Below are 15,973 nucleotides of genomic sequence, written 5' to 3' on the forward strand. Positions count from 1 at the left end.
AAATGTTATTGTGTTTTGAATACACTAATTCCATATAAAAATCACTTTCAGGGATCGGCCAGCTATATTAGTAAAACCTCGGGGAAGGGGAAGGGGTCGTGGCGTAAAGCGCACTCTGGCGTCACCGCGCAAAGAACCTGAACCGATTGTCGAGACTGCCACAAACTTTTTTAACAAAGAGGACAAAACTCCTGAAGAGATTGACCCGACTAGCTCACGGGTGAAACTGCCGCGAATGACCGAGGCACTTGATAAAATGCCTTCCGTTTGCACGACGCCCCTGAGCAGTCGAAAGAGTAGAGATTCCTGCAGCAGTGTGGATATGAAAATATTCCCAGAAACTCAGGAGTTAAAAGTTGTATTAGAGACGACACTGCCTAAATTGGAAGACACGTTTATGAAGTCTCCGGAAACGCCAGGGAGTGAGGGTCGGGGCCGAGGAGGGCGCGGGCGAGGCAGCCGCGGCGGCCGGGGCCGTGGTGCCGCCAAGACCCCTCGCGGCCGCGGCCGGGGCCGGGGTGGTGGTCGCGGCGCTATGTACATGAAGGTGGGTACTTACATAGTGCTCATGTTTAGTGTTAGTCATAGATGGAGTGTATTTGCTTCAATCCGAAACTAATATAGTTTACTTTTTAAGAACTTTTTAAAAAGAGCTAAATTATATCAAAAATAGGAAAGCAGTTTCTAAGAGCTTCTAGTTTAAAGGGCGCCTCGCCAATGGGAACTATTTCCAGTAGGTGAAATTTATAATGAAAAATCTCTACTATCACAGATTTTTTTTATTTTCGGTATAGTTTTGAATCACAAAAATTAAATATCAAAACAGTACTTCATCAGAAACTTCTTTCTTAAAAAATACGTATAATACAATAGATTACACTATTTTAGGAGACAATGGGTATTTACGGACGTGTATGTGGACCTGCTACCACGACGGTACAATTATTCGAAGAGGAAACTTGTATGATGGATGACAATGCTACTCCTGCTAAGTAAGTACACAGAGGGTCAACATTTTTGTCAGCTACTTTATTTTTTTAGAATTAAATAATCTCGACGTGTCTTAATTAGAAAACGCCTTGTTTTAAATCACCTACTACTTATGAAAGCAAAATAACGTAAATGATCGTACAGATGCAATGCAGTGCATAATTGTTTTCCATCGTATTTTCTCGGAAACGTTCGTATTTGTCATGCTACTTCAGTCAACCTCAGTACTTTTTGTACTGAGACTGACTGAAATAGCAAGACACTTTCGTACGTTTGCGTGAAAATACGATAAATAATCATAATTGTGCACTAAGTACATATGTCTGTATATATGATTTATAATCATTATAATTGTTGCTTCTGTCATGACTTATTTTTCAAAAGTGTTTTTCAATAAAAATATACGTCAAGATCGCGTCTACCTTCTTTCTAATGCAAAAAAAAAAGAAGTATACCTATAGTTTGTCAAAGCACTGTCTCATTTTAAACATAAACAGATAAAATCATACTATCTTTGTCTTACACTAGTACTAGCACCCAAAAGAGAAGGACGAGTACAGTTTTCCTGGTTCTTACTGACTGACAAATTGGTTTGACCAACTATATTATAGAGTCTGTGCGGAAAGAGAAGAGTCGTGGAATGTATGGGGCCCAATACAATCCACGACTCTTCTCTTTCCGCACAGGCTCTATATATATCTGTATTTTCAGCTGGCTGTTTGGTACTGGTTTCCTTTGCCTATTTTTTTTTCCTTTTCCTAAATAAATGTTACCAAAAACAATTCTTTTTTTTTTTTTCGAAAATTAAGTGTCAGTGTCATAATAATATGGCGGCAATATATGCTTAAGAAATCTATCTACGGTGATTTATTATTTTCAGACCCTCGCACTTGTTAGACGAAGACTCCCAGAGTTCTGTAAAAAGCTCGACAAACGAAAGTAGTAATAAAATGAGGAAATCAAAGTTCGCAGATTTGTTTGACAGGTAAATATAAGTTTTATTATAAGTATTATAAGAATAAATGACCTTTATTTTGTAGTTTACAATCGCGACTGATTCTAATTACTAACATTATTTTAAATTTTCAGCAATAAAGTTTGGACGGCTGCTGATGTCAAAGAATACATGTGGCCTCCTCCTGAAAATCCAAGTCCTGAGCATCAGGTATATTTCAGAAGTTTTTTTTACGTTAATTAACTCTATTTTTAAATCATTATTTTATAATTGTTGTAATATAGTAGTATTTTACGGAAGCGTTATTGACTAAATTACGCGGACTTTATCGGAATATATCGAATAACCCATAAACGTATTTTTTTTTTGAGAGCTTAATTACTTAAGCTGTACCGTCAACCGGGGTGAATAGGGACAAAACTTAAAATGTGATTTACCTGACAATTTTTTAATAACTACCCACACAAATTGTATCATACCAAATCTACTATTATTTACATTCGAATAAATTTTTGTTCGTATTTTTTACAAAATTGTCTGGAGTATTTAAGGTTCTGTCACACAGGCGCGCTTTCCGGGCGGGGCGTGAGCGGGGCGCGCCACTTTTACATATAACCTCTAGTCGCCCAGAGACCTATAAAAAGGTCTCCTGTTCCATTCTAATTTGAACTTTGTGTTGACAAAATAAAATTTCATTTTGCTTGGCAAGGTTTGACGTATTGGCGGCTAGGATAAAACGCTCACGCCCCGCCCGGGAAACGCGCCTGTGTGACGGAACCTTTTGAAGTTTTGTCCCTATTCACTCCGGTTGACGGTAATCAATGTACCTGTAATTTCTCTTATTTAAAATATCCATGTATGTCCAGGTGATGATGGTTCAAGAGCAAGTAGCGATGTTCCTCGGCGTGAAGAGCTTCAAGCGACGCTACCCTGAACTGAAGCGGCGCACTGTGGGCGGCGAAGAGCGTGACCACATCCTACGGAAAGGCATTGTGACTGAGGCTCTCTGCGATCTTGGTAAGTCCATTTTAGTGATGGGTAGGACATCAATTTAAAATGAGTTTGTATGAGTACCTCATTTTATAAAATGAGGTGTTACAATGTCTTACTTCAAATGAGGTGAGGTACTAGCATATTTACAGCGTCGACTATTCCATTAATTCCAACGGCGACAAAAATATTTAATGTATATACATATTTATGTATTCATCACTTCCTTTATAAATAAATAAATAGTAACATTTAATTGGAGTGCAATTCTGGAGGTTAAGAATAGAACTTTTAGGAGAAAGATAATTTTAGAATCAAGTAAAATGAATAGAGGAGTGAAGTAAGACATTTTTGCGGTACGAAGTATTGCGACAAATTAACAAAATGAGTGGTACAAATGAGGTGCCTCACGAGTGAGCGACTCAACACTAGTCCATTTTACTACGTCCACTCTTCCAGGGTATTCGGTTACTACACCAATGGAGATACCACCAGGTTAAACGTGCCATTTGCAATGACAACATGTGGCAATTTTCATCAAAACTCTATGAAAATATGATCTTTTTGAAATCAAATTTGTTATTAATAACAGTTACAGGTCACCACATTTTACACATCACAAAATTAATAACATTTAACATTTTTTGTTTTTTTGTCATGTTTTTGTACCATATTTATGAATAATAAATGTTATAACATTTATACAATATTAAATAAATTCATTACATTTATTTCATAAATTCTAATTGTCAAATATACAAACTCGGGAACATTACATACTTATTCGTGGTTATAATGACATTCCCTCACTTTGTTCTGTTCATATTGATGCAAAGTTGCTTAGACGGACTCCGGCATACAGTAAATCTGTCTTAGTTCTTGTCAATCATAAAAATCCTTTTATAAAACAAAGCAATCCATATCTCAAAGTTGATTTTACAAAGTTAGTTTTGTAATAATTAACTTGCAACCAACAACTTGTTTGATGGGCAAAATTGTTGCCATATAAAGAAAAGAAATATGTTGCAACACTAGGTGCTGGCCAGACTATATAGGTAATGTTTGTATCTTTGACATTGTGTCTTTGAATGAATATCTATTATTAAATTAAATTTTCATTCTCAGGCATCACAGCAGTGGACGCCAGCGAAGTCCTAGACATCATGCTGTCGGATTACCCCCATAAGTACGAAGAATACCGGTCGCACCAGCGCGAGCGGCAGATCGCCGTCGCACAGGAGCCTCCGGAGAAACCTGAAGTGAGAGTGGACCGGGTCGAGATGAAGATCTCGGACAAGTCTTCTGATAAGCCGGAACCGCCTAAGATTGATCCGGAGAAGACTCGACAGGTATGCGTTTTGTGCTGCCTTCGGTAAAACCAAAGATTGTTAGAAGAAGACATGTAAAGTCTAAAACATACTGCCCTCGATTTGACAGCTGAAGTAAATGGCGCTGAACGGCTGGTACCAAATTGAGCGGTAAAAGCGGTACAGCTTCATCTACATTCGCTGTCAAATTTAAAGCACGAATTTGTTACTTAGACTTTACATGATTGTTATGATATATTATGTTATCATGACCCGATTACCGATGCATCTCTATCGAAAGTTTGTTACAGTTTTTAGGGTTCCGTGCCTAAAGGCTAAAAACGGGACCCTATTACTAAGACTCCGCTGTCCGTCTGTCTGTCACCAGGCTGTATATTAAGTGGGGCTCCCATACAACAAACGTGATTTTTTACCGTTTTTTGCGTAATGCTACGGAAGCCTACGTGTGTGAGTCCGACTCGCACTAATTTACTGCTGTTTATTTATTTTATTTATTTACTGGTCCTAATCATGGAATAATAATATACTCCGCCTGGTACTCTCTTCCGACCATGTGACTGACACAAGCCTACGTCATTATGCGACAGCGCATATAATAATATGCAATTTAGCGCTATATAAAGTGGCAGTGTTATTGTGACGTAGGCTTGTGTCACTCTGGGAAGAGAAGACCATGTTCTATTAGACTATGGTCCTAATCAAACTTTGTTATGTCAGGACATGGCGGCAGCAGCGATAGCGTCAGCGAGCGAGTGGAACACGCGGCTCAACTCGCTCCGGCGAGGCGCGTGCGCCGACCTGCAGACCATGACCGTGCAGCGGCGCAGGGCTCCGCTGAAGAGCCCGGGGACGCACGTGGAGCCCCCGGCCGGCTTCTACCCGCACGCGTTGCTGCCGGGGCAGTACCAGCACACATACCGGTACTATACTCCGGAGCAGTTGAGGTGAGACATAGTTAAACTTATAGTTGAAGCTTATACTATAGTTCGTTTTTTTTAGCATTAGAAATAAGGTAAACAATCTTGATGTGTCTTTTAATTGGAAAACACATTTTAAAAATAAGGCAAATATACAGGGTGGATTTTCTTTTTGGGTCAGTGAGGGCAGCTACCATATCCCGTGCTGCTACGAGAAAACGGTCTAAGAAGACCTTCCCTCGATTTCAAATTAATGAAGATTGGCTTTTACAGATTTTGGAAAAAACATACAGGGTGCGAGAAAAAGGTCATTTTTGACAAACTTTTTTTTTGATGCCAATCGATCCCATTCCTATTAAGGATCAAAAGCTTGTATGGAACCGAAAAAAAATTTCCGGCTAGAAAAGCCACAAATCGAGGAAAACTTTTCCCATACAATTTGTATGAAAATGAAAACTTTTATTTTTCACATGCTGTTTTTGTATGCCAATCGATTCCATTCCTATCCAGTATCAATAGTTTCCTAGGGGTCAACTTACGATAATGTACTAAAAAGCCACAAATTAATAAAAACTTTTTCCATACATTTACTATGGGGAAAATGTGAAATGTTATTCTCAATTTTCTATCTCGCCCATCAGTCCTACAGCAATGTCTTCATACAGTATTATGGTCCTTAAATGTAACAGGACTGATTGGCCAGATAGAAAAATGTGAATTAAATTTCACGTTTTCTCCATAGTAAATGTATGGAAAAAGTTTTCTTTAATTTGTGGCTTTTTAGTACATTACCGTAAGTTGACCCCAAAGAAACTATTGATACTGGATAGGAATGGAATCGATTGGCATACAAAAATAGTATGTGAAAAATAAAAGTTTTCATTTTCATACAAATTGTATGGGAAAAGTTTTCCTCGATTTGTGGCTTTTCTAGCCGGAAATTTTTTTTTGGTTCCATTCAAGCTTTTGATCCTTAATAGGAATGGGATCGATTGGCATCTAAAAAAAAGTTTGTCAAAAATGACTTTTTTCTCGCACCCTGTATGTTTTTTCCAAAATCTGTAAAAGCCAATCTTCATTAATTTGAAATCGAGGGAAGGTCTTCTTAGACCGTTTTCTCGTAGCAGCACGGGATCTGGTAGCTGCCCTCACTGACCCAAAAAGAAAATCCACCCTGTATAACAATTATGAATCTAATACGATCATTTATATTCTTCTGCTTTCATAAATAATAGTTTTTGATTTTTAAAAAGCGTTTTTCAATTAAAAGACACGTCAAGATCACTTACCTTCTTGCAAGTTCTTTCTAATGCTAAAAAAACGAACTATAGTTATTACCGGAGGTGGTATGTGTTCGCGTAGCGTCACCTGGCGACTAACTTTAGAAGGATTACATCCACATTCGTAATTCTTAACTACAATGTGGGACTAGGCTCAGACACTGATGAATCTTCCACCTGGACTATACACATGGCTACTGAGTACTCACTGGACTGTTGGCTACGTGCGGGAATGAAAAGTTGTGATCTCGATTTCAGGGCAAAAATTCAAACTACTTTTCATACTATTTACATCTGCCCACTGTTAAATAAATCGGTACACGGCGGGAAGAAGTTGATAACTATATATATTTTATTGAAGAAATTTGAACTTAAAATTAAATTGCATAAGGTTCAAATTTCTTCCATTTTTTCCCGCGAGTTATCAACTTCTTCCCGCCGTGTACGGAAATAATAGATCCTATAGTCACCAGGCGGACACAGTTCTTCCTTGGAAAGGATCCCTAGGCAAACCCCTAATGTGTCACAATGATTGCTTAAAATACGAATACGATTGTTTAAAATAATTTTCTCAAAAATGGACGGCAAAGTCGACGTTGCCGGTTAAAAAATAGGTCGCGAAGTGCGTAGTTTATGGTCATTCAAAAAATTAAAAAGTTAAAAACATTGCAGTCTCGATTTCGGGACTGCAATGTCGCATACAAATTCCATTATTTAACGAGTTCCAAACTTTTTATAACTTTAAATGGCCATATCAAATGAAGGCATAGGTCCCTTAAACAGCCAAACAGATGATCAGCACTTATTATTATAAAGCCTATAACAGACTATCGCACCGCACCGCGACCTTGGAGCGTCGCACCTATAAGTGAGAGCTAGAAACAGATATCTCTTTCTCGCTCTCACTTATGGGTGCGACGCTCCAAGGTCGCGGTGCGGTGCGATAGTCTGTTACAGGCTTAATGTTGGTACCGTGACTATTTAGGTGTCTCAAATAGGTTGGCGTATTTTCAGCAGAAAAATACACTTCTTTTTTTTTTTTAAAGGCGGCAAGCAAATTTTTTTAATGGTTGTATTTTTTTCTGTGAAAATTAGAACGTTGCTTCTGTAAGTTCTGTAAAATATTTCTATTTCTTGCACCATTTTTGAGAAAAGCACTATATATGACTCGGCTGGAAGGCTACTTGCTGGCTTCGGATTCAATTAAACGGACTCCCAAGGTCGTCCGTTTAAAACGAATCCTCAGCCTGCAAGTAGCTACTTCCGAACCTCGACAATAATGTACTATTGTGCACTGCTGACGCCGTGCGGAGTCGCCATCTTCCATTGGGGAGCAGCAATTCAAACTTATAAAAAAACATTCTTCACTCTGCCAAGAATTTGTTAAATAATTTTGACAATAGGCTACATGACTAATTTTTTTTTTATGGTATCAATCGATCGGGTTCGTTTTTAGGATCAAATGTCTATATGGGACCCATTGCATTAAAGTAACACAAAAGTCAGAAATTGTAGTGAAAGTCCGACAGTCGCACTTCACTGGCGAAACGCCCTATACAAAACGGCCAGAGGCCGTGACGTCATCGCCCACGTTGTAGTATGGACAAAACAAGAAAATTGCGTTTTTGTCGGTGAAATATTGCGTTTATGTATATAGTTGCTATACAATATTTTTTTTGGTGAAATGTAAGGAATCGAATGGTACCCTTACTTTAATCGTTTTTGGAAGTAAAAAAAAAACTTGAATTTTGAAACTTTCAGGTCCTGTAATTTTTCAATATTTTATTTTAATATCCACATTATTGTGATAAATTGCTCGTTTGCTATCTATTTTACTAGATTTTGTTATAAAATTCAACATGTGTCATCATCCCTATTCAAACTTATAAAAACACATTCTTCACTCTGCCAAGAATTTGTTAAATAATTTTGTCAATTTCGTCAGATATTTCCCGCTGAACACGGTGGTGGCCGCGCCGCCGGCGCCGCCGTCGCCGTGCGAGTCCAGCTCCGAGTCGGAGCCCGACTGGGGCTCCAACCTAGACTCCAGCGACGACAACAGTCGCCACCAGCCGCCTAAGGTAAAACTAGTAGTAGTAGCATAGAGAAATATAGTAAGACAAGAGTGCTCACTCCATACATCAGTTCAGACTATTAATTTCAGTGCCTACATCTAGCATCGAGTAGCCGAACTATCAGTACTGCTACTTGACAATAGATGTAGCTCCTACCGGAAAGTCTTATCTCAACAGCATAAGACTTTCCGGTCGGTGCTACATCTATTGTCAAGTAGCAGTACTGGTAGTTCCGCTACTCGATGCTAGATGCTAATAGTCTTTTTGGTACTAAAACTGATGTATGGAGTGAGCACTTTATGTATTTTTTTCTCTATGGTAGTAGTAAACTCTTTATTGTACAAAAAGACATATTGAAAATAACATACAAGTAGTGAGAAGTGCAAAGGCGAACTTATCCCTATGAGGGATCTCTTCCAGTTAACCTTTGAGTAGATGAGAGGAGAAAGTGAAAAGAGAGCGACGAATGCAGCAAAATGTACAACAAGGTACCAACAAGATAAAGGAAAGAATTAGCAAAATATAAAGCAACTATACTATACAATAGAAATATTGATTTAAACTTTCACGATTTTTACACATTATTAAATTATACAACGGGACTTAATCGCGTATCTAAGTTTTAAGATTTACCTCCGACGTTTCGAGGACGGCGTTGTCCCCGTGGTCTCGGAGAAGACTGGCTTAAGTTGACATCAGCATCTTCTAACCGCGCGAGTTTTTCGAACTACGTGCACTTGGTCTTGTTTATCAGCTTGAACGTTTTGCGCACTAGGGATAACTCTGTCGACACAGAACACTAACGATATTCGATTTATCGACTGTCGATATTCGTTTACGCTTACATTTTACTAATGACTGGATTCCATGTCGGAGGTAAATCTTAAAACTTAGATACGCGATTAAATCCCGTTGTACAATTTAATAATTAATAAGGTACAACCCGTTTATCTACACGCATACGTTACAAAAACTGCAAACTCAAGTGCTAGGGCCAGTGTAAAGATAAACTATTTTGTTAGAACAATTTTCATATCTGTGAAATTTCGATCATCTCTGAACAAATAAAGGAATATTTACTTCTATTATAAAATAAAGGAATATTTAATATACTTCATTTCTAGAATTAGTAGATATGACTTTTTATTCGAAATGAAATGTCAATTGCAAACAGTGTGATATGATCCTAAACACATCATAGAGAGCATGTTTTTATTAAACTCGCTTTTTAGGGTTCCGTACCCAAAGGGTAAAAACGGGACCCTATTACTAAGACTCCGCTGTCCGTCCGTCCGTCCGTCCGTCCGTCTGTCACCAGGCTGTATCTCACGAACCGTGATAGCTAGACAGTTGAAATTTTCACAGATGATGTATTTCTGTTGCCGCTATAACAACAAATACTAAAAACAGAATAAAATAAAGATTTAAGTGGGGCTCCCATACAACAAACGTGATTTTTGACCGAAGTTAAGCAACGTCGGGCGCGGTCAGTGTTTGGATGGGTGACCGTTTTTTTGCTTGTTTTGCTCAATTTTTTGTTGATGGTGCGGAACCCTCCGTGCGCGAGTCCGACTCGCACTTGGCCGGTTGTATTACTTCAAGATATGAAAAACATAGGCAAACATATTTGTATAATGGGATTGAAAATAATAGTAGATTTTTTATGATACAATTGGTGTGGGTAGTTTTTAAGAAATTATTAGGTAATACCGCCATACCTATTCACTCCGGTTTGAAGGCACATAAAAAAATATACTTACAAATGTCTTTCTAACATAGCGGAAGAAGCTGATGAAAGTGAAGCGAAGCAGCAGTGTGGTGGAGCCGAAAGAGGAACCCCGCGACGAGGAGTTGTGTCGCGCCTGCCACCTGCGCGAAGAAGGCAACCGCAAGTACTCGCACGAGCGCTTCCTCGTCTGCGCCAACTGCAACTGTCGCCGTGAGTACTTCACTGTACATTACACACACACTTTCACTGTACTGTATAGTTTGTAGCTTTCTAATAGACCCCGAAGGCTAACCCTATTGTCTATTGTTAAGAAAAACCGCTCGTGCCACGTGCCACAACCACCTGCATAAAAAATCGGTACTTCGGTTACTGAGTGCCGGCGAGTCGAACGCTACAGAACCAGTCTAAAATGTGTCATCGAGATGCGTAACAAAGGCGCGTTATCGGAGAGCGCACCTACACTGGTTTTTTGAGCGTTGGACTAGCCCGCGCTCAGGTGCCAAATAGAATAATTAGGACCCTTTTTTGCAGGTAAGTAGCACGTGCGGTTTTACTGAACAATAGACAATAGGATAAGCCTTCGGGGTCTACTAGAAAGCTACAAACTATACCATAGAGAAATATAGTAAGACAAGAGTGCTCACTCCATACATCAGTTAGACTATTAATTTCAGTGTCTACATCTAGCATCGAGTAGCGGAACTATCAGTACTGCTACTTGACAATAGATGTAGCACCGACCGGAAAGTCTTATGCTGTTAAGATAGCCTGCCCACTGATGAGGCGTTGGGATCAATTACACGAACCCAACGTATCATCAAAATAAATAGTATTAAGTAGTTTTAGGTATTTATTCTTTTACAAATTGTACACTAACATATAACTAGTTAAATTATATATATATTTTTTGTACTAACACTATATGGGATTTGTGCCTGAATTAAATAATTTTCAATTTCAATTTTTCAATTAATCAGGCTAAGGGTTCATTTAGATTTTAGACGGTGCGAGAACTCTCATGCGTTTTATTACATTGCGTCATTTGATCGTTTGGCTGAATTGATGTAACCTCAATGGTCCACAATGTAACCAAAATCGTATACGAGTTCGCGCGCTGTCTAAATTTGCCCTAAGGGATATATATTTCTCACATTTGGCACTTCAAACATGTGCTCTATTTTCAATGAGTAAGACTGACATTCGATTGTCATTTTTGAAATCTCAGCCTGGTAAACGGTTAAGCTAATTTTACGGTTTAACTATGTGTTTAATAGTCGCTCGCGTAGTGACATGTTTCGGAGAGCCTAGGTGTCCATTTTCAAGCACTAACAGTGCTTGAGTGAGTAGAGGTCACGACGGGCGCGCGTCATGTACTACTGTAAAGCTTTGGATTCCTCCGAAAACGGTGCCGTAATATGACGGCCGTCATATAGCGGCCGCAAAAGACGGGCGTCTTTACGGTGGCGACCTGTGGAAAGTACCACGGCGTCATAACACACCGTCATCCACCAAGGTCAAAGCGGCAAATTTGAAAAATGTAGGCGCGATGGGATAACGTCCCATAGAAAATTTGAATTTCGCGCCTTTTCCTACTGACAAGATTTGCTTGATCATCTATAATTTACTTGGAGGATGAAATATCATCAGAAGAGGAAAATAATCGTAGTACGGAATCATTTATTCAAAATGGCGTCACCGCTATCTAATAAAACGTTCACGAAACTATCGACACCGTCATGACGGCCGTCATCTTACGTTACGTTGACAATCAACGTAACGAAACGCTGTCTAGGAAACCGCGCCATCTTGTTTACATAGACAACGTTCTAGTGTCGTCAGTCAACGCTATATAGCGGCCGTAATATGACGGCACCGTTTTCGGAGGAATCCAAAGCTTTAGTGCATATAAAAATAAAATTAATAACAAGTCCATTTCATTTTGGACGAATTTTGGTCTACATGTTTGTGTTGATCTGCATACGAGGGTTTTTTATTGGTGTAAGTAGAAGAGAATACTAGTAATAGAGAATACTAGGTAGAATAAAATGATGTGTTCTATACGATTTAACGATGCTGTTATCTTCGCAGTACACCCGCACTGCGTGGAGCTCCCCGCGGATACGATCCGCAAGGTGCGCGAGTACGCGTGGCAGTGCGCCGAGTGCAAGACCTGCTGCGCCTGCGCGCTGCCCGCCGACGACGACAAGATGCTGTTCTGCGACCTGTGCGACCGCGGCTTCCACATCTACTGCGTCGGCCTCGACCGGGTACCCACCGGTCAGTACACACCTATACCTTTCATTCTGCAAACAAAACCTGCGGTTAGTTCGCCCGGCTTCCACATCTACTGCGTCGGCGTCGACCGGGTACCCACCGGTTAGTACACACCCTATACCTTTCATTCTGCAAACAAAACCTGCGGTTAGTTCGCCCGGCTTCCACATCTACTGCGTCGGCCTCGACCGGGTACCCACCGGTCAGTACACACCTATACCTTTCATTCTGCAAACAAAACCTGCGGTTAGTTCGCCCGGCTTCCACATCTACTGCGTCGGCGTCGACCGGGTACCCACCGGTTAGTACACACCCTATACCTTTCATTCTGCAAACAAAACCTGCGGTTAGTTCGCCCGGCTTCCACATCTACTGCGTCGGTCTCGACCGGGTACCCACCGGTTAGTACACACCCTATACCTTTCATTCTGCAAACAAAACCTGCGGTTAGTTCGCCCGGCTTCCACATCTACTGCGTCGGCCTCGACCGGGTACCCACCGGTCAGTACACACCCTATACCTTTCATTCTGCAAACAAAACCTGCGGTTAGTTCGCCCGGCTTCCACATCTACTGCGTCGGCCTCGACCGGGTACCTACCGGTCAGTACACACCCTATAGCTTTCATTCTTCAAACAAAACCTGCGGTTAGTTCGCCCGGCTTCCACATCTACTGCGTCGGCCTCGACCGGGTACCTACCGGTCAGTACACACCCTATACCTTTCATTCTGCAAGCAAAACCTGCGGTTAGTTCGCCCGGCTTCCACATCTACTGCGTCGGCCTCGACCGGGTACCTACCGGTCAGTACACACCCTATACCTTTCATTCTGCAAACAAAACCTGCGGTTAGTTCGCCCGGCTTCCACATCTACTGCGTCGGCCTCGACCGGGTACCTACCGGTCAGTACACACCCTATACCTTTCATTCTGCAAACAAAACCTGCGGTTAGTTCGCCCGGCTTCCACATCTACTGCGTCGGCCTCGACCGGGTACCTACCGGTCAGTACACACCCTATACCTTTTATTCTGCAAACAAAACCTGCGGTTAGTTCGCCGACGAAGAACACTGCGTTCAAACCCGTTTAAGAGTCGAGGACAGTTCGTTCGAGCTCTTTTCTCCTGATTTGTCGACGTAGGACGCAGTTCCTTTATAGGTTCCGTGGGGAATGAAGCGTACTTTGCATTCGCGTCGATTTGGGGGCAGGATGAATATCGCGTCGGAGTCTACGTGACATACAAGGTGTCCCAAGAAGTAGTGATATACTGAAGCTGGGAGGTAGAGGACCTAGAGGGCTATCTGAATCACCCCCATGTATGTTCCGCGATTTTTCGTATTTTCGGAGTTATGATTTTTTTTAATTTTTCACCTATCGCCGAGTACGATGAGATTTTTATTTATGGTGACGTGAATTATTGCGGTGGATGCTTGATTTTTTTTTGTGTGCTAAGCTGATAGATAGGCCAATTCAGTATGGTAACATTTACTATCGTTAGATCTTTGAATGGAATTAAAAAAAAATTAATGCCAAGAAAGATAAAATTACCCAGTGTGTTTTATTTTTTTAAGAGCCCTTGAAGTTGTGAACATACTGGGTAATTTTATCTTTCTTGGCATTAATTTTTTTTTTATTCCATTCAAAGATCTAACGATAGTAAATGTTACCATACTGAATTGGCCTATCTATCAGCTTAGCACACAAGAAAAATCAAGCATCTACCGCAATAATTCACGTCACCATAAATAAAAATCTCATCGTACTCGGCAATAGGTGAAAAATTAAAAAAAATCATAACTCCGAAAATTCGAAAAATCGCGGAACATACATGGGGGTGATTCAGATAGCGCTCTAGGTCCTCTACCTCCCAGCTTCAGTATATCACTACTTCTTGGGACACCTTGTATATGCGGCTCGCTGCGCCGGCCTGCCCTATTCGCTATGTGCACGACTGGTGCTGCCCTCATTTTCTCGGACTTTCTACGTTAAATTTTATGAAGTAAGATTAGTTAAAGCGGCTGCCGCTGGTACTAATGTCGGACATTCCATAAGATTACCTGTGTTTGTGACGATCAGCGCCACTTCCCCCTCCGGCGACTTCGCACCTTGCCAATACATTTTTAGGGTTCCGTACCCAAAGGGTAAAAACGGGACCCTATTACTAAGACTCCGCTGTCCGTCCGTCCGTCTGTCACCAGGTTGTATCTCACGAACCGTGATAGCTAGACAGTTGAAATTTTCACAGATGATGTATTTCTTTTGCCGCTATAACAACAAATACTAAAAACAAAATAAAATAAAGATTTAAGTGAGGCTCCCATACAACAAACGTGATTTTTGACCGAAGTTAAGCAACGTCCGACCGTTTGACCTTTTTTTTTGCTTGTTTGCTCTATTTTTTGTTGATGGTGCGGAACCCTCCGTGCTCGAGTCCGACTCGCACTTGGCCGCTTTTTTTATAGGTGGCGGCCCGGGGGAACGGAGCGTACTTTGCATTCGCGTCGATTCGGGCGCAGGATGAATATCGCGTCGGGACCTGCGTTACATGCCGGGACCACACTTCGCTATGCGTTATTTGTTATGCGACTACGCTGTATTCGCTCAAATATTTGTTATGTGAGCGAACAACAAACACGGCATCCATACTTCGTGCCGGTGTGCCAAACTTGGTGCCGGTGTGCCAAACATGTGGTGCGTAAGCGAGTGAATGAGTGAACGAAGTGTGGGCAGTCGAGACGCATATTCGGCTTATTCGTGTCCTTTGAAGTGTGTCAAAAAACCGACAGGTGGACGGATAGGCGTATTTGCTATTCGCGCTTATGCGTTATGCGGGCAAATATAGACGAATGAACCCTCCACACTTCGTCGTATGCGGCCGAATAACGCGCATAACAAATAACGCATAGCGAAGTGTGGTTCCGGCAACATACGCGGCTCGCATCGCCGTCCTGCTCTATTTGTAAACTGTGTCATTCCACCTTCCAGGGCGGTGGCACTGCGTGTCGTGCGCGATCTGCAAGTCGTGCGGCGCGCGCGACCCGCACGGGCTGGCCACCCCCGCCCCCGCCCCCCCCGCCCCGCACGGCGCGGGCGCGGACTGGCACCACCAGACCCGGCGCGGGCCCGGCGGGCACAAGCTCTACTCGCACTCGCTCTGCACGCCCTGCGCCAGGTCAGTACCCTACCCGACCCTACCCTACCCTACAAGGTGCGCACCCGACCCGACCCGGTCCAGTGGTAGACCTCTTTTCAAACTAGGGTCGCCTCCGATCAAACTAGGGTTTGATAGTATCATTCTTAACTTTGTAGGTTGCTAGGTATTTTTTATTATTTTATTGTTTTTAATTAGGGAAGGTATCAAAATAATTGGTATATAATTAAATGATTTTTGTTGCCGTTAAGCTTTGGATTCCTCCGAAAACGGTGCCGTCATATGA

The 15,973-nt window shown here is 41.4% G+C and overlaps 1 protein-coding gene across 1 annotated transcript in view; it reads left to right on the forward strand.

The window, feature by feature from the left end:
• Positions 1–15,973, forward strand: part of LOC134653700 (mucin-2) — a 30,741-nt gene that overhangs the window by 5,426 nt on the left and 9,342 nt on the right. Inside the window, exons 2-12 of the mRNA XM_063509092.1 lie at positions 52–547; positions 889–992; positions 1,871–1,975; positions 2,080–2,155; positions 2,812–2,962; positions 4,061–4,284; positions 4,981–5,207; positions 8,406–8,541; positions 10,315–10,474; positions 12,353–12,541; positions 15,522–15,708. Coding sequence (XP_063365162.1) covers positions 52–547; positions 889–992; positions 1,871–1,975; positions 2,080–2,155; positions 2,812–2,962; positions 4,061–4,284; positions 4,981–5,207; positions 8,406–8,541; positions 10,315–10,474; positions 12,353–12,541; positions 15,522–15,708 — 2,055 coding nt within the window. The remainder of the gene's footprint in view (positions 1–51; positions 548–888; positions 993–1,870; positions 1,976–2,079; positions 2,156–2,811; positions 2,963–4,060; positions 4,285–4,980; positions 5,208–8,405; positions 8,542–10,314; positions 10,475–12,352; positions 12,542–15,521; positions 15,709–15,973) is intronic.

Source organism: Cydia amplana, chromosome 13 (genome assembly GCF_948474715.1).
Source record: "Cydia amplana chromosome 13, ilCydAmpl1.1, whole genome shotgun sequence".
In the NCBI taxonomy this organism is placed as follows: domain Eukaryota; kingdom Metazoa; phylum Arthropoda; class Insecta; order Lepidoptera; family Tortricidae; genus Cydia; species Cydia amplana.